Genomic DNA, 19,970 nt, shown 5'->3' with positions numbered 1-19,970 from the left:
CGCATGCGCGAACACATTCTTCCCGGGATAAGCACGAGTATTTCTATAATCTTTGTATAATTTTTTCATTAAACACCCATGAATCCAACTTCTGTGTGTTTACATGGATCTTATTTACCAAATGCTACATTAATCCTTTATAATTATTATTTGATTGTGTCAGTTATGTAAATATATACATATCAATCTGCATTAGTGATTCAAACACGAATTCCCAGAAATCTAATCTTCAGGGAATTTACCAGAAGTCAAAGTTAATGTTGCAAGTAACAAGGAAAAGCTAGGAATACACATAAAATTTGTGTTCAGACAACGCAGCTCCTTAGGTTTGTGTGTGATTTGATTCTCTCCTTTCAGATCTTTTTTTTTTTTTTTTTTTTTTTGGTGATGCTGGGGATCAAAACTAGGACCTTGCAAAGGCTAGGCAAGCACTCTACCACTGAGCCATGCCCTCAGCCCTATCCCTTCAGATCTTGAGAATGGACTGCTATTCCTTCCAAAATCAATGCCTATTCTTCCTTCCTATCTCTGGTACCAAGGGGGCTTGAAACAGCAAACTTCAACAGTGTGGGAAGGAAAACAGAAGGGAAGACCCAAGGAATCGTGCAGTGAGGGCTAATGCTCTCTGACCCCCATTGAGGGCTCTTTGGTTTGCTTCCTAGATGAGACCTTCTGGTCTTTCCATTATCCCTGCAGAGGCTTGCTAGGCTAACCACCTTCTCTGCCCTCACCCTCCTCTGGATTTTGTACCACTCTCTCCCTTCTCTCTGTGGGCCATTCATGCAGCCACTCAGGCTGCATGAGTGAGAATACACACTGTGTGCCCGCTACTGTCTCAGGGACTCGGATGCAGCAATAAACAAAACAAAGTCCCAAGTCTTGTGGCGTTTACCTTCTAGTTGGGGACAGTAAACAAAAATAAATGAATGTAAAGTACAAAGTCAAGTCACAAATACCACCACCACCACCAAAAATCAATAAAGTGGGGTGTGGGGCAGAAAGGCCCTGGTGAGGAGGTGTGGAGCAGAGCCGAAGGGGCAGGGCCTTGGCTCCAATCCCCCGATTTTGGTTTCTGCTGCTCTGTACTAGCTTTCTACTGTGTGTTGAGCTGCTTCTCCTACTTCTCAGAATCATCTCGTTGCTAGTCTGTCTTCCCCTAGACTAGCATGTCAGTTTTAGGAAAACAGGCACCTGCTAGGTACTCAAGAAATTCTTGCTGAATGAGTGAATGAAGCAAACTCGAAAGCCTCCCTCCACCTACATGTCCCAGGAAGCCCCTCCTGCCTCTCCAGCCACCAAGCTTCACTACCCTAAGCTTCCATCTGCACCCCAGGGAACTTCTGCACTGTGGGACCTGTTACCTAGCAGACTTTGTACTCCCAGCATGATGCGTGAGCCCCAAAGGCGGACACCAGCCCCATACCCTTTTGTCTTCCTGAGTCCCTTGCAAGGAATCAAAAATAGGTAAAAGTGCTTCAGAAACAGGTATTGGTCAATTCCTCAAGTACTGAAGGCAAATTTGTTAAACGACAACCCACTAATGACCCTTGAGCCCTGGACAGAGCAGAATGATCCAGTAGACTAACTGGGGTCTGTTAGCCAGTTGAAGACCAGCAGAGCAGAATCCCTGGTTCTTCATGATGTGTGGAACTTCAGCACCTTGACCAGCCATTTGGTCAGAGACTACAGGTGACCCACAATTCACGGAGGCTTTAAACCAAGAACATTCTGTTGCTTCTGCTCTAGCTCATTGATTAACAACAACAACAACAACAAAAAAAAAAAAAAAGAAGAAGCAGCAGCAGCAGCTCTGGATCAGGAATTAATGTTTGCCTTGCCCAGGTTGATTTATTTTTAAGTGCTCCCAGCCTGGACCTAAAACACAAAGCACACTACGGAGATGTAGTCTAGGCAACCAAAGTCAACCACTTTTTCCATTAGAGGGATACCAGCTCTGTTACCAGAACACGGTGGCAGCTGACTGTCAAATGTTAAAAGCTGTAAAAGGTGTGCCAAGTAATCACAGCTTCCTGCTTGGCAAAAGCTAATGGTGGGCTAAAGGAGAAAAAATATCATGTTTTGAAAGTGAGAAAAGTGACCCCAAAATGTGACTTCATTTTAAAATGCCAAACCACTAGTTTATCCATCCAGTCCAATCTCACCTGGGGTTGATTAAAGATCGCTACCCTCGACATAACCAGGGATGATGTTGGGAGGATGGTGGTCAAAGACAGGGAGGTGAGGACAAAACTCAGAAATAAACTAAAGTCCAAGAAAACCCTAACTGATTGATACCATGAATATTAGGATGAAATGTACTAACCCTGAAAAATGCCACAGTGATAAATGAATTCACCACCAGGCAATACCACTTCATCTTTGCCTAGATTACAATTATATAGAACACATGCATAAATATGGGCAGTTATTAAAAGGAGACAGAAAAACAAAAGCACATTGTTTTTAGGAACAGTACGGCCAAATAAGGGGATAACTTGTAAAAATCTCTTCTTTCTTATATGTCTATACCAAATTATAATTTTAAGGTTTCGTTTTATTTTTAATTGACACATAATGATTGTACAAATGCAATGTTTTGATACATGCATAGTTGCAGGGTAATCCGAGGATCCATCACCTCAAACATTTGTCATTTCAAAATCCTCTCTTGTAGCTATTTTGAAGTACACAATACATTATCATTGACAATAGTTACCCTAAAGTGTGACAGGACACCAGAACGTATCCCCCTATCTGTGACTCTACCCCTGTTGACCATCCCCCCTTCCTCCTCCAGTCTCTGTTAACTACTGTTCTACACTCTACTTCTATGAGATCAACTTTTTGAGATTTCACACATAAGTGACATCATGAATATTGTTAAAATTTTTAAACAGTTTTCTCTCTGAACATCTGCGTACAGATTATTCTTCCTGAATTGTCACAGGGTCTTCCAACTCACACACTAGAAGTGTTAGTAAGGGTTAGTAAGAATTGGTTTTAACTTTCTAGGATTTATGACCCCACTAATTATGGTTGGGTTAAACTACTTCATCTCTCTAAGCCTCATTTGGGAAAAGAATAGCTACGTCATTTAAAAATCATCCATGAAGGGCTGGGGTATTGGCTCAGTGGTAGAGTGCTTGCCTCTCAAGCATGAGGCACTGGGTTCGATCCCCATCACCACATAAAAGAAAAAGCTAAATAAACAAAATAAAGCTATTTAAAAAATCATCCATGAACAGGTGTTGACAGCAATGCCTTTGATTCACTGGATTACAGAGGGAGGTCTTAGGGGATGGGAAGCTATTCTCTGGTTCCCAGTTCTGTGAACCTTATGGGAGCAAGAAGGTAGTCCCAGAGACCACAGAGAACCTGCTTCACCCTTTTGTTTAGCTCTGTGATTTGGCTTAGACACCTTATCTGAGGCTGTTTTCTCATCTGTTAAAATACAGTGTGTGAGATAATGCTTGGTATGTAGCGCACATTCTGTAAACATCTCCTTCACAGTGTTTATGTGATGTAAAACGAGTAATAATTTATTGTAGGTTAAATTATCATTAAAAAGGCCAAGTGTGATAGTATACACCTGTAATCCCAGCAATTTGGGAGGCCAAGGCAGGAGGATCTCAAGTTCAAGGTTAACCTCAGTAACTTAGTGAGAACCTATCTCAAAATAAAAAAGTAAAAAGGATTGGGGATGTATATTAATGGTAAAGCACCCCTGAATTTAATCTCCAGGACTTAAAATTTTTAAAAATCATTAAAACATCAGAAAGAGGAAATATTTCTTTGCAGATTTTATACTTAAGCTATTTGAGTTCTTAAAAAGGAAGAGGCAATTGCTTCCCGAGGTCAAGCCACCAGGTGAGTTTCTCAAAGCTCAGATCTTTCCTTTTCTTTCACAAAAGTGCAAGGCCAGCCAGTGTGCCACAGAGCATGCTTATAATCGGAGGCTGAGGCAGGAGGATCATGAATTCAAAGCCAGCCTCAGCAACTCAGTGAGGCCCTAAACAACTCAGTGAGACCCTGTCTCTAAATAAAATATATTTTAAAAGGCCAGGGATGTGGCTCAGTGGTTAAGTACCTCCAGGTTCAATTCCCTGTACCAAACAAACAAACAAACACAAAACAAAATTTAAAAAGTGCAAGGCCAGAGCTGACTCTAGAATGCCCCATTTTAAAAGTTAGGCTTAGCTGGGGCTGGGGCTGGGGCTGATTGGTACAGCACTTCCTAGCACGTGTGAGGCACTGGGTTCGATTCTTAGCACCACATATTATGAATAAAATAAAGGTCCATCAATGTCCAAAAAAAACAAAGTTAGTCCTAGAGATTAACTGTGAGGAGGTAGAAGATAAGCCCTGCAGCTTTTGGGTACACATTCATGTCTGAATTTCCCTGGAAGAATCAACTCCTGCTCAGGTTCAGTGGATGAAGTGTCACAGGCTACAGACACTTGGGCAGCTAATAATCCTCAGTACTGCTTTTAAACTTTAATTTCCTTCTTCCTCTGGCAAGCTTTTTTATTGGAACTAGAAATGGGTGGTAACTAAAGATTTTTGGAACCTACAAGTTTCCTCTTCATCCCCTATGCATCAAATATCCCAAATGCAGGCATTAGGAGCAAGCCCGGGGCAGTCTGGGGCTCTGCCTGTGCCTAGTGGGAAGCTGAGAAGGAGGGGTCTGGGTAGACGATGCTGGGGAAATTCAGCCAATCCAACAATCATTTTCTGTCAAGCACATAACCTTCTGGCTGCTAACAACACACACAGCACACAGGAGATTCGCAGGGGCCCTGAAGGCAAGAGGAAGATACAGCGCCTTGGTTGAGATGGATTGTTAATTTATTCAACCTTTCTTTTGCAAAATAGAATTTCCCTAAACTCTTCATGACATGATTCTATTTGTCTTCCTCTTCCAATTCAAGGCATCTCGGTGTCATGACTCTTCCAACTTAGTGTAATTGTCAAGAGTTCGAGTCTGGAATCAGACAGACCCTGTCACCCTGGGCAAGTCACCTGGCCTCCCTGAGTCTCACTGTCCTCAGCCATAGGGAGGTGATGACTGTCCTCAGTTGTAAGAAGGACTGTAGGATGAAACCACACAATGAATGTGATGTGCTTGCCCAGTGCCTGACATGTGGCGACAATTAGTACATCAGAGCAATTATGAAACTATGCAAGTCACGCTGTGTGTCACCATGGCCACCATCGAGGATATTTTGAGGGCTGAGTGACAGAGCTTTGCTATCAATGTGACAGAGCTTCTTAGGATCTGTGCACAGAGTGGCTGCCTGCTGGTCCAGCTTTTCCTTCTTTATTAAGGATGTGGTTAATAATTAATTACCTACGCTCTTTAGAAGTTAGGGAGCTCATTTGCATCTAATATATTAGCTATCCCTAATTGTTCTCACTTTCTCACTATTAAGTATGGTACTTCAGAAAATCAAGTCCTGTTTTGCAATGTAAGTATATTTTAAAATCTCAAAAATGATTCCTAGTTCTATAGAAAATAATCAACATTGTGTGAGGTTTGGGTTTAACCCCCAGTACAGGGGGAAAAAAGGGAAATAAAAAGAATCTATATGCATGTCATGATTTAGAATTAATACAAAATTTATGCCTTAAACACTTATATATTAAACAAAATATGCATTTGTAATGATGATGAAAGAGGTGAACAGTGAATACATAGATTTAAAAAAATGAACTATTTTGGTACTCATAGAACATCACTATGAACAAATACTTAAATCCCAAACCTAAATATCAAGAGACAGAAACTGGGAAGCAGAAATCATTTCTGGTAAAATCTTACTTTCAAAGGGTAGGGATTTATGTCCTTTGGGGAACATAAAGACAGATCGTTCATATCACACATGAGACAAATGAATTAGACCCTTTATCAAGATTCTGAAATCTTGGGAAAGAATAATATTGCCACTTATTTATTTATTTAGGTACCAGGTAAGCAACCCAGGGTTGCTTAACCACAGAGCTACATTTCCAGTCCTTTAAACAATTTTTTTTTTTAAAATTTTGAAACAGGGTCTCATTAAGTTTGAACTTGCAATCCTCCTGCCTATTCTCCCTAGTTGTTGGGATTACAGACGTGCACCACCACACCCCACAATATTGTCATTTTATTTAAAAATGAATTTAAAGGTGAATAAAAACCCAATGATGTACCAAGAGCCAAAAGTAGAATTAGACTTGATTAATTTCTGATTTCAAGTTTTGAACTTAGAAGAAACTCACCTGGACATTATTACAAATTATCTGAATGATACAAATTATCCCAAAGTGTCCTTATTCTCAAGTGTCCAATTTCAATTTACATTATGTCAGATGTATAAAATTTGTTACACGTTAAAAATATGATTAAATATTCAAATATGGTATATTCTGTTTTTCTTGGAGACCTACTTTCCCAATCCTGACTTGGATCTGAAAATTCTAAGGAAATAAGAAGCTTGAAATCCTGACTGTCCTTACCTGACGTTGGCTCAATAGAAAAGGCTCGATGAGACTGAGTCAAAGTGATGTGGAACTCGAAATCCACAGGACAGCTGCACTGTAAAGGGATAACATAGGTTTTGCTGCAAAAAAAAAAAAAAAGGTGGGGGAAAGAAAGAATATTGAATATTATTTTCTAGCTCTTTTGGTAGCCAGGAATAGAGACTGAAGTTGCATGATAAACACCAACAATGGCAACAGCCAACACTGATCTAGCACGTCTGTGCGTCTGGGCATCTCCCACATGGACTGCCATGAGGTGTGTGATGATTATCCCCTCTTCCAAGAGGAAACTGAGGCACAAGACAGACCAAGAGTTCCAGACAAGGCAGCATGGCTGTTAGTGGCATGTGAGGCAGGTCCTCATCCTTGGCATTCAGACTCCTAAGACCACTGTGTTTGCTGCCTGGGGTGCTGTTGGGTTTTCCTTAGAGACTTGGTGGTGGGGAAGAGGAAGTTTCTACCGAGTAACTAGGCTCAGGGAACTTCGGGAACAGACAGGACTGACAGAAAGCCAGGGAGGCCCTGGGCCTTCGCAGGGCTGAACCCTACAGTGCTGAAGAAGCCATGCTTTGGGCTGCGCTTGAATGAGTCCTAACAGGCTCTATTTGGTCAGCAGTCCAGCAGCCATGAGAGGGCCAGAGAGGGTGTGTGTGTCCAGGAATGCTCTGTCACCCCAAGACAGGAGATTCCCAAGCAAGCTTGGACCTGTCACTTATAGCACCACAGGAGCTTTGGCAGAGGTGGCCTTTCTTAGAGATCCCTGTGTTTCACATTCTGTGCCTCTTCCACAAGGCAAGCCCAAGTCAGCTGGAGTTTGCAGGATGTGTGAGGGGAAACCGAGCTCTCCCATGGCCACTTGGTGTTCACGCAGCCCTTGGGGCAGATTATCTGGTCCCCTTTTAGCAGCAGGCAGTGAAGTCCTTCCTTTCCAATCCCCGTTTTTCTTTCACCTCTTCCCTTTTCCTCCAGCCACCACTGGGCTTCTTTATCCTCAACTCTGTTCATCTCTTTCTGCCCTGTACCTCCTGGGCCTCAGGGCTCTTTATGAACTTCCTGCCTCACGGCTGGTCCCTACCTTGTCACCTGTCGGATGGTGGCCTCCTGCCCACTGGCCATCCCCTCACTTCTCCCGTTCATGCTCCTGGGTGACCACTGTTGCAATACAGTCCAAGCAATGTTGGTGGGCCAGCTGGCACCTGCCTTCTTGGTAGGTAACCGCCTGACCTTATCTGCCTGTGGGCTTCACGATTGCAGGTTGCTTCCCCTCCTGCCCGGGCCTGTCTTCCCTGGAGACTGTGAAGGCAGAGTCTGACTCCACTCGGGTCTCTATAGAGTAACCTGAGCACTTCCCAGAATCCCTCACAGCGCCTAGCAAATATTTGTTGGAGCAAAGTGAAATCACCCCTTTCTGAAATTTGGGGATTGCAAATGTAGTTTTAAAAACTATGCCCAAAGCATTTTTATTTGGCTTTGAAATTCAATGCCTTTCAAAAATCTGTGAAATATTTCAAATGTAAAAGGAAGTATTGGGCTGGGGATGTTGATCAGTGACTGAGTGCTTGCCTGGTAAGTGTGAGGCCCTGGGTTCCATCCTCAAAGCCACAAAATAGAACAAATAAACAACACCAACAAAATAAAGAGTATTTTATTCATTACTGAACTTCATTGAATCTTTCTCTTGGGCTACATTAATATCATATTTTCAAAGACGAGGATGGGGACCCGCAGAGCCGCGTGCAGGTGGCATCCCCAAGGCTCTGTCAGGAGCAGTTGATGTTCAGAAATTTTCTGCTAAAAGCTACATGGTTGCATTTCCCTGAACTAAAACAAATCAAAAAACCCTCTTGGGACTTTTCCCACTGGTCATAAATACTGTTTTCAATTAACTTCACAACTCTGATAATTCCTATAGAAAAAAGTGTCAAGGTTTTTGGTCTCATGATGATTACATGAAGCCAAGTTCCTGATGCGTTAACCAGTCTGGAAAAATAAACTACTCCTTAAGGGCACAGAATTCCCAGTGCCATGGTTCAGAAGGAGACCTAGTGGGGCAAAGCATCCTAATTCCAAATTTCAATGGGATTGCTGGGTGTTGCTCTCATGGCTGCTGATCCTAACATGGATATCAGATTAGTATGGATGGCCCCTCACCATAAAAAAAGGGCAGTCTAGATGAATTTAGATCAACAGGAGGTTTAGGTAACACAAAGTTTAGTTTATTTAGAAGTTTCTCATATTTGAAGAAACAGAATCTCACTAGGAACTGGATGGAAATTAAAAAAACTAAAGTGAATTCTCCTCACCAAATACTATTAAAAATGATCTTCAATAAACACTAATATACATAGCATTCCTCAGAAGCAAATAGGAACTTACATTAGAGTTCTTCTGTAACTTATAGGAATTAAAATGTGAAAGCAAGTGCAAGTCAGTGCTTTCGGAGGTAACCACAACTTTTATCCCTGTTACTTCATTACTTAAATATTTTATCAATTGTGTTAGGGCTGGGTATAAAGCACATTAATTATTTTTAAAGAATTATCTTTGAAAAAATCCAGCTCAAACCTCTTAAATACTAAACTTTAAAATTATGATCATGTACAAAGTATATGCCTACAAGAAGACAGCGCAAATCAGGCTGGGGATGTGGCTCAAGGGGTAGCACGCTCACCTGGCATGCGCGGGGCGCTGGGTTTGATCCTCAGCACCACATAAAAGTAAAATAAAGATGTTGTGTCCACCGAAAACTAAAAAATAAATATTAAAAAATTCTCTCTCTCTCTCTCTCAAAAAAAAAAAAAAAAGAGCGCAAATGTGCCTTACACAAAGTAAATGCAAAAAAATAAAATAAATTCCAATTTCTTTCTTGTCCCTTCTGACTTTCTGAGAGAATGAACGCTCTGTGAACTTATTGGAGATAACATAATGTCAACTATACTTCCCATTTTGAAACTCTCGCTCTCTGGAGAGTGTGGTGAACAGGTCACTTACCATCCTAGCATTTGGCTCTTTTTCTGGAGAAGGAAGGGTAAGGGCAAAAGCTAGCCATTTCCAAGATGGTTGGACTCGGGAGCCACAGCACATTCACCATTAGTCACTATGTGTAGGTTTTGAAGGAAAGGCCATCAAGGTAAAGGGAATCCTTGACACAGGGGTACAGATATAAGGTGCGAAATAACACAGACCATAGCACCTGGTGACCTAAGATGCCCAATGACGTCATTTTGGGGTTAAGTCAACTTAGTAGGACTTTTCCTTTTTATTTAAACTGCTCATTGATGCGGAAATCATTCACAGAGCAAAGGAAGTGGACCAAAGTGATGTGTCTGTGTATCATCTTTTCCCTTCCGAATGTACCAAAGCCTACTGAAACATCCCAGAGTCTGGGCAAGTTGTGGGGTCACATGCTGTGACGGTTTTCAACAAGTTTACAAACTCTGACATTCTCTCACTAAGAGGTAGAGTCCAAGCCTCCTTCCTTTGACTTATGGGCTCCATTACTACCTAACCAACAGAGCACTGTGGAAATGATGCTGTGCCCTTCTTTCCTTCCCTCCCTCCCTTCCTCCCTCCCTTCCTCCTGTCCTTCCTTCATCCTTCCTTCTTTCCGTTCACAGTGCTGGGGAATGAACTCTGGGGTGCTCTGCCACTGAGTTACACTCAGCCCTTTTTAATTTAATTTTAAGACAGACTCTCGCTAAGTTGCTGAGACTGGCCTAAAGCTTGTGATCCTTCTGGCTCAGCCTCCACAAGTCACTGGGATTACAGGTATGAGTCACTGAACCCAGCTCTACCTGTTTCTTAAGGTCAAGGCCTAAGAAACTGGTACCCTCCTCTTCTCTTGGGATTCCCACTCTGATCCCCAAGGAAGGCAGCTCAAGCGGCCTCTGAGAGACCTACAAGGTGAGAACCAAGGCTCCTGGCCCTCAGGTCACCATCTGAGCTCCCAGATAACAGCCAGCAGCTGTGTGGACATCTTGGCAGTGTATCTTTCAGCCTCCAGGAGAGCTGCTGACTCTTCGGGGTGCAGAGGGAGCCTTCCCTGTTAAACCAAGCCCAAGTTGAAGATCCATAGCAAAATCAATGATTGATGTTCTTTTAAGCACTACTTTTGGGGTGGTTTAATTACATAGAAAAAATGGAAGCCAACGACATTCTCTCTTTACCACATCATTTATCCTTCAGAGAATGACTATTTTATTCCATTCTGGTTACTGTCTTAATCTGGATTTTGAAGTCTTTTTTTTTCTTGTACCAGCCCTTGGGGTTCACCACCCATTGTACTTACATCTCTGTACCTCTTAACCATCTGTGGAAAGCCACGCTGTTATCCCCATCTTATGGATACATACACTGAACTCTGGGGAAGTCCAAGGTCACACAGTAAGTAAATGGTGAAGTGGAACTTAAAGTCAGGTCTCTAGATACTGAGCTCTTAACTGCTGTACTGCATTACCCCTCTAATGTTAAGGGACAGCTAATGACCATTCCCTTCTCTATTGACGTTCCCTGAAATTGATTCCTGTGTTGTTTTTGTTGCTAAACTTTTCAGAAGTCATCTCCTTTCATGAGCAATTGTTAAGAAAGGCCTCTTCTAATAGACTAGACTATGCACAGGTGAACACGCCGATTTCCATGACTGAGCTGGGGCTTTTGTGAGGTAATTCAATAAGGTCATGAGAGAAGATTGCCCCCAATGGGATTAGACTCCTTTTAAGAGGAAGAAGGGGCCAGAGCTTTCCACCACCACCACTCTGCCCTGCCCTTCGAGGAAAACTGGACAAGGGACCTCACCAGAACCTGCCCATGTTGGTACCACCATCTTGGAGTTCCAGAACTGTAAGAAATGTTTGGTGTTTAAGCTGCCCAGTCTCTGGTAATTTCTAATAGCAGCTTCAGCAATGACAAATTCCAAGAATTTTTCCTAAATGTTACCGATCTCCTCTCAAGTTGGCATGCATACAGGGAGAAAGAAGGAACTCTGGGAACTGGCCAGTTATTTTCACTTACGCTTAAGATACAAATTGCTGAGCTCTTAACTGCTGAGAATATATCCAACAAAACAGATGAATATGAGACACATTGTTAGTTGTCTGAGAAGTTGAACTCCCAACCTCTAAATAGGCAACGATTTAAAAAGATATAAAGAACTGAGGGCAAGTTACATTTCAAATTTCAAAAAAAGCTCTTTTATCTCAGATACTTTAAGTTCTTTTGAACTTTCAAAAGTTGCTTATCTTTCTTTTTGAAGACACAATTAATGTCCCTGGGATTTGGGCTGCAAACCATGATCCTCAATGATACAGTCACACAAAGACCAAAACCAATTTATATGGAGATATGCTCAAGTATTAGGCATTTAATTATTTTTTACACTACAGAATAAACACCACCTACATCTTAGACTAAGTTTAGGACAACATCAGAGGTGAGGGAATGGAAGTGTCTGGGAGGCTGGCCTTCAGCTACCTCCATGGCCCTGGTTCAGTTCTTTCTCCACCCTTACTTGGTCCTTCCTGTAGGTAAAGCTGTGCCCAGTCTCACCCTGTGCCCAGTAGTTTAGGAAAATCAGGAGCCTAGTGAAACCATGAGGGAACCAGAATGCAATGAGCTCACCTCTCCATCCATGGTAAAAAAAAAAAAAAAAAGAAAGAAAGCGTTTCTCCTGGGGCTGGAAAGGAACTAACTTCAGAAAAAAGGAACTAACTTCAGAAAAAGATAGACAGGAGAGATGCCATATCTGTCATCTGTAGAGATAATATGGAAGCAGTTCATATTTGAAAAGCCCCCTTTTAGGGTAGGAGGTGTAGTCAAAAGGTGCTTAGCATGTGTGAGGCAAGGGTTCTAGCCCCAGCACCAAAAACAAAACAGAAGACACCTTGCATACATTGTAACAAAAGGTACTACCACTGAGATAATTTTAAGCGTGTAGTTCAGTGGCATTAAGTCCATCCACACTGGTGTGTAATCATCACCCCCACCCGTATGCAGGGAGCTCTTTTCATCTTGCAAAACTGAAACCTTGTCCCCATTGACCACTATCTCCCTTGACCCCACCCGGCCCCAGCCCCTCGCAGCTGCCATTTGCTTTTTGTCTCTCTGAGTTTGCTGACTCTAGGTACCTCATATCCCTGGGATCATACAGTATAAAATTCCCTTAAAATTAAATATTAGCATGAAAGAACTAATAAAAACAATAAACTTGAGAGGAAATAGCTCCTTCCACTTCCCCAGGGTGGCAGAGTGAACTAGTGGGGCTAAGGAGTGAAATTCAGGGGTGGCTCCCTGGAGGGGCGAACAGCGCCTGTGGCTGGAACCCAGAGAACAGGACGAACTGGCAGCAGAATGGAACTGATTCCAGGGCAAGCAGCTAAATTGATGTGAAGAGAGAAAAACCTCCTGCAGACCGACTGCTTTTGTTTGTTGGGAAAAATACAGCATTTATTGGGGGAAGATAAGAGGACACATAAAAGCTACCAAGAGCCTCATATTCTTTTAGAATAGGGGGTAGAAGAAACCACACACTGACTGGATTCAAACCGCACTTCCTCCCAGCGACATGGCCTGAATACGGTTTGGCCTGACGCAGCCAGCAGGACCCCAGGCCTTGTGGCATCCCCACCAGCAATTATTAAAACAAAAAACTCGCCGAGGACTAAAAATAAATATTAAAAACAAACAAACAAACAAAAAAAAACAAAAAAACAAAAAACTCACTTTTGGGTGAAATAAGAAATGAATTTCGTAAGCAAATCAACTTAAATTCAAATACTTTTGGTTTTGAGATTGCAATATCTAAGAATTTGGGGTGAGAAACTAAGGACATATTTAATGGAAAACAGCTGTTTTAGAAGTTATAGTTACAATTCTGTGGACTGGTTGTTAGTTACTCTATTCTGACTATTTCGCCAAGCATTAGGTGATCATATTCTAGAAATTACACTGAAGCCAGGCAGAGTGGCAAACACCTGTAATCCTAGCAACTCTCTGAGGCAGGAGGATTGCAAGTTCAAAGCCAGCCTCAGCAACTTAGCAAGGACCTAAGCAACTCAGTGAGACCCTATCTCACAATAAAAAAACAGAAAGGGCTGGGTATGTGGCTCAGTGTTTGATGGCCCTTAAGTTCAATCCCCAGTACGAAAAAAAAAAAAAAGCACATTGACCACCTGAATGTGCACCTGAGTTGTGTGTGTGTGTGTGTGTGTGTAGAGGTACCACAACCTGTCATGCTGCAATAGCAGTGGTGACCACACGTGGCTTTTGTGTGGCGTTAGGAGTGGGATTCCGACAGCTGTGTAAACCAAGCAAGGCAAAGGAGCCCCCAGAGAGCATTTTCAATTTAGGGGTGGTGCCTCTCCAGGACCAGAAACTATCCACAATTTTTGCCTTTACTCTTACCAGGAACTTGCAGGATATTGAAATTCCTTATCTTAGAGCCTTAAGTATTAGAATTGGGAATTCATCCATGAATATTTTTTCCTAACAATAATTTTGAATTTCTTACTGATTAGTACATGCTACTAGCTTGGTGTTTTCATATAAGCCACAATATGCATATGCTGCTGAATGCAATGAATCATTCCAAGAATTTCTAAATAGAAGACCCTAAACAAGAATGTTCTACCTTTAACTATCAACACATACATTAATTTTCTCCTGATGCCAATCATAAATCAGATCAATTGTACACTTTGTTCAAAGTCCAAGGAAGAAAAGTAGAGTATTACAATGCTCACGCCAGGCTTTCACGAGGTCAAGAATGGCTTTTCCCACTTTATGTTTTCAGCCTTCCCATTGCTTCCTCCAAGTCAGAAGTCTAGAATTTTATGAGGAAGCCAGAACAAAAACTAACCCAGATCGTCCACGGAACTCCCTCTGATGACTATCTCAAGTTTATTATGCCCCTTCATTATTATCAATATAGATCCCTATAGTTGAGCAATTGGATAATCTCCTTTTCCTGATAAAATTCACAAAAAGAGACAAGGTGGAGATGCCTGGCTGGATGGATCCCTGGTGTAATGGTTAATCTGAATTATGAAGTTGATTGGATTGAGATACTGAAGATGAAGAGGCTTCTGGGTGTCTCAGTGAGGCTGTGTCTAGGAATGATTGGCATATGGGACAGAGAACTGAAACAGAGACCCTCCCTGAGTGAGGGAAGCACAGTCCAAGTAGTTGGAGGTTTGGATAGAACAAAAATGTTGCAAGAACAAGGAAGCAGTTGCAGACACAAGCTCACACCGCCTTTCTTCTCCAATGGGTTCTTGATTAACTGCTGTGATGGCTGGAGGACATCAGATGCCAGCTCCTTCACTCTTCCAAAGAGAACTCTTGACTAGTGACTGCCCAGGGAGTTTCCAGGCCTGTCATCCTAGATTAAGGTGCCATCGTAGGCCTATCTAGCTTCTGGCTGCATAAGCCAATCTGACAAGTACCCTTTTCAGAATTGTGTGTGTGTGTGTGTGTGTGTGTGTGTGTGTGTGTGTATCTCCTGTTGTTCTGATCCTCTAGAGAACCCTGACTAAAACACTTGGTCAGCAAAAGGACATTAAAGAAATGTTAACTACGAAGCGAGGGACAGTTTTTCATTTAGAGAAAACTCGGGCTGATGTTCAGTGGCAGTGATGGTTCTAAGTACCAGTTTGGGAAGACAAGCTCCTGACTGTCCCACAGGTCCAGGGAGGGTTTGAAGTGAAGCCCAGTCACCCTGGTCAACATGCTTTCATAAAATGCTGCTGCTCTTCCAATCAACTTGAGTTTGGAACACAGGAAAAGAGCAAAAGGCACGCTTCCCTTGACCAGCTGGAAAATGTCAACTACTTCTCCTCGAGTAAGGAGGCCTTGAAAAACTCCCTCTGCAGATCAATATTGCAGTCTTCTCCTGAACGCCTTCATTGTACTGTAGTTACAGCTGGCTCTCGGTCCCCTCCCATGAAGGCTCCCAATCGGCTCAGTGCAAGACGGGGCTGGGCTGTCATCTTGTGCTGGCGTCTGCACACCCTCTCATCACTCTTCCCTCTTGGTGCAACTGAAGAGGGCACACTTCCACGTGGCCCATATGTTTACAATCAGGGGCAGGGAGAGAACTCGGTGGAATTCCAGCATCGTATTCTGACCTTGGTTATTTCCATGCTTTCTAAAATGAGCCATAAGGTTCACTGCTCAAAGAAAACATCTTTTGGTAAATTTCTAAGTGTATGATCTAAAAGTTCCAGGAATCAAAATACCCTGGCTTTGGAATTGAGTAGCCAGAGACCTTCTCTGTGAGTGTTGTTAATATGGCCCTGGGGCCTAAGCAGCCACTGCTGCCCTGAGATGGTGCATGGTCTGCTTGCTGTGGGGGCCCATGGACCAGGTTCAGAATAGGTCCTCTCCTGGACTCCTGGACTGCCCATCCCCCCCTTCCTGGGTGGCTTTCTGGTACACTTATCTATATCACACTAAGAAGCTGGTTACCAAAGTCACTTGGGTGCAGGGGAGCTCAGCTGATGGGAGAACAACTGGTCACCTGACTGTGTTTGCTGAAGATTCCAGCTAGTTATTTAGTACTGAGAAATACAGTCACAGAAATCAGAGAGCAAGATGGGTGAACACAAATCTTTCCAGAACTGTGGTAATGGAGTGATATAACCTTTCCATATCTCACATAAGCATGCTCTACCTATAGGAAAGGTGAGATTGTGTTTCACCTATGATTCACAAAATATTGAGGGGTTAGTGCATTCTCCGGGCCTCCATGGTGAGGCTTACCCACTTACAAAGCCGCTGCGAGAACTGCAAGTCCTCTGCCCCCCACGATGCGGCGTTTGACTCAGAGCTGCTGGACAGAAAGTGGAATGGAACGTTTTGTTATTTATAGAGGCTGTCAAAGTACATTTTACCAGATCTGAAGCCTCCAAGTTGTTTATAGGTAGTTGGCAAGTGTCCACGTGACATTTTATCTCAGTAAGAAAAAAATACAGCCATCAGATCCAACCACAGAAATCACAGTTGATGAATATAAACTAGTCCACTCAGGCCCTCATAGAAAATGGACCCATGTGCCATCCTTCGCCACAGAGGCTCTGCCAGCAGCTTCAAAATAGGACAGCAAAATTAGTGGTATGACGCACAAATCCTATAACCTCTGATGATTTTGTCCAAATCAATTCTATGTGCAGAGGGGAAACATACTCTTCTGAATCTACCTTTTCCTGAATTTGTATTCTCCACCAATTCTGTGCTTTTTTATAATGTAGAGAATTTCTTCTTTGGCTATATAAATGGTTGCATTGGAAGGCAGTCTGGTATTTCCTCAAAATGTTAAACAGAGTTATCATATGATCTATTGCAAGGTCCATACCCAAGAGAAAACTATATGAAAAACATATCCATATAAAAGTACATTCACATATATTCATAGCAGAAGTATTTATAATAGTCCCAAAGGGGAAAGAACCTGGCTATCCATTTGCTGATGTATGGGTAAGTAAAATGTGGTGTGTCTATGAAATGCAATATTATTTAGAAATAAAAAAAGGAAAAGAAGGACTGATCCAGGTTGGATGAACTACAAGTTGGGAAATCCTTGAAAATGTTATGCTAAATGGAAGATGTAAGTCACAAAAGACCTCATAATATAACTCCATTTATATAAAATGTCCAGAATGGACAAACTCATACAGACAGAAAATAAATTAGAGCTTGCCTAGGACTGGGAAGTTTGAGGGATGAGGATGGAGCTTGGTTATGAGATTTATTTTGAGGATTATAAAAATGTTCTAAAATTATTTGTAGTAACAGTTGCATATACTAAAGACCATTGAATCATACATTTTAAATTAGTAAGTTATATGATATGTGAATTATATCTCAATAAAACCTTTTTTTTTTTTTTTTTTTTGGTACTAGAGATTGAATCTAGAGGTACTTTGCCACTGAGCTACATCCCAAGCCACTGTTTTATGTTCTATTTTGAGACAGGGTCTCAGTGAGTTGCTGAAAGTCTTGCTAAGTTGCCGAGGGTGTCCTTCAATTAGTGATTGCCCTGCCTTAGCCTCCCGAGTCACTGGGATTACAGGCATGCACTACCACACCTGGCAATGAAACACTTTTTTTAAAAGATAAGTGTCCTAGTCTTTTGTGCTGCCATCACAGAAAACCACAGACTGGGTCATTAGTAACAAACAGAAAAGCAGGCAAGGTAATGTGGTGTCATGTCCACAGCACAGGCCCCTACAGCTCTGAAACAGCTGGATTCCAGTTCAGCCTCTGCTTCACCATGGCTGTGTGACCCTGGACAATACAACCCTCAGGGCCTCTCAGGATCCTCTTCTGGCTGGCCACACCAGTCCTGCTCTTGTCCCTCCAGTTCTGCACAAGGTCCCCAGAGAGAGGTCTCTAAAATGCAGATATGCCTTTGCTAATTCTCTACTTAAACCTTTCAGTGATGGCTCAGGGTTAAATCTGCATTTCCCAGAAAAGCCTAGGAGGCCTTCTCCTTCCACCTTTCCCTACCTCCATGCCGTGGATCTGGCCACATGTGCCTCATCATAGAATGTTCTCGATGAGCCCAGGCGTGCTGTGCCATTTCACACCTCTGCCGTAACCCATAACCCGTGGCACTGCTCTGCCCGGAGCAGCTGTGCTTCACTCCTCCGCTGCCCCCCTTGGCTGGCTCCTGTCTGATTATCCAGCAAAGGTCAGCTCAGACCTCTTTTCCTCCTGGAAATCTTGTCTGAGTGCCCCCAACGCCCTGCCCCCACTTTACCCCACGCAGGCCGGCTAAGCACCTTTCTCAGAAGACACTAAATCAGACATGGGAACTGCCCATTTAAACACGGTCCAGGTCTTAATTTTCTCTGCGTCCTTGCTACCTGCTGTGGCTGGAATACAGTTTGTCTCCTCCAAAACTCATGCTGAAAGTTGATTGTGGCAGTACTGGGAGTGTGGCCTCAAGAAGTGAATAGATTGTTAAGAGAGATTAATGTCTTTCTTGTGGGACTGGGTTAATTCTCACCAAGTCAAGTTCTTGGTTTTGCCCCACTGGGCTAGTTCCCATGAGAGTGAGTTGTTATAAAGCAAGGGGACCCCTTCTGTTTTGTCTGGCCCCCATGTAGCCTCTTGCCCATTTACTACTGACCAACTGTCACTACAAATAATTCCAGAATGGGCTGAGCAGATACTGGTACCATGTTTTGGTCTTTGCAGCCTCTCTTTGTCTGAGTCAGAGTAAACTTCCATTCTTTATAACTCACCCAGTCTCAGGTATTCTGTTATAGTTAACAGAAAATGAATGAAGACAGTACCTGACACTGTGCCTGCCACATGTCAAGCATTTAATGAAAAAATAAATAAAATGAATGCTGAATAAAGAACTACCCAAACAATACTTCAATCCCCAAGGATCAATAGATAATATTTTAGGTGAAAGTTGTTTCAAATAATCCCCATCCAGTCCCCAGACATTTTGGATGGAACATAGCATGGTGAAGATTCACTAAGTAAAGGGTGTAAAGTCTGGGTTTAGCTGCCTTCTGCCAGAATGTCTGGAGGAAAAATGTAGTGTTTTTATCTTTTGAAAGATTTTTTTAAAAAATATTACACCATTATAAACAATAACTTAGTCAAATAAACTGTTTAGCTGAAATTTTCATTCCAATTATAAATGAAGAATATTACACACAAAACAGCTGGAGGAAGGGCCCAAGGAAGTGGGCAGTTTTATTTTAAGAGCCCGAGACTAATGATGCCTGCATTTTAAGTCATATTATTTTTAACAATTTAATAAACAATTTTTTTCCAGCTCATAAGCCTGGCTTATGACTCAAACAAAAAAGTAGTTTTTGGAGAGGAAGAAAAGGAAGAAAGAATTATTAATAGACTAGGAAGTTAGTTGTTTCCTGAAACTTTAATTTTAATAAAAAATTGCTGTATTTGTTCACTTAAAGGAAATAGCTATTTGGTCTCATGGGTCCTGCGAGGAGAGATCCACCTTTTTAGGTTCTTGGGATCCCTAGAGAGGGAGCTTAACCTGAAAAGGAGGTGGGGGAGTCAGGAAGGGCTGCCGAGAGGGATGGAGGAAGTGCTGGCATAGATTCCTTCCAGAATGTTTTTGGGAAAATAAATACAGCATGGAAGACTATGGGGCCAGGAAAGTATGTCACCAAGGCTGTGACAGCCTGCTCATACCCAGTGTTGGCAACTGTTATGGTTTGGATCAGGAATGTCCCCCCACCCCAAAGGCTCATGTATTAAAGGCTTGGTCCAATGCAGCAAAGCTCAGAGGGCAGCTACTGGGAAGCGACTGGATCATGAGAGCTCTGACTTCATGAGCGGACTGATCTATTGATGGGTTGTAGCTGATGGCCTTACTGGGAGGTGGTAGAAAGTGTAGGAAGTGGGACCTATTTTAAGGAAGTAGGTCACGTGCAGTATGCCCTGGAGGGTGTTTCATGTCCCAGTCCCTT

The 19,970-nt window shown here is 42.5% G+C and overlaps 1 protein-coding gene across 1 annotated transcript in view; it reads right to left on the bottom strand.

The window, feature by feature from the left end:
• The window catches only part of CFAP221 (cilia and flagella associated protein 221), a gene marked incomplete at its 3' end in the record, with an annotated part of 114,787 nt that overhangs the window by 55,455 nt on the left and 39,362 nt on the right, over window positions 1-19,970 (bottom strand). Inside the window, exon 7 of the mRNA XM_081262200.1 lies at window positions 6,496-6,599. Within this exon, the coding sequence (XP_081118326.1) occupies window positions 6,496-6,599 (104 nt within the window). The remainder of the gene's footprint in view (window positions 1-6,495; window positions 6,600-19,970) is intronic.

Source organism: Spermophilus citellus, assembly GCF_964194105.1.
Source record: "Spermophilus citellus genome assembly, chromosome: 11".
Taxonomy (NCBI): Eukaryota; Metazoa; Chordata; class Mammalia; order Rodentia; family Sciuridae; genus Spermophilus; species Spermophilus citellus.
This window is presented reverse-complemented; position numbering and strand designations above follow the sequence as displayed.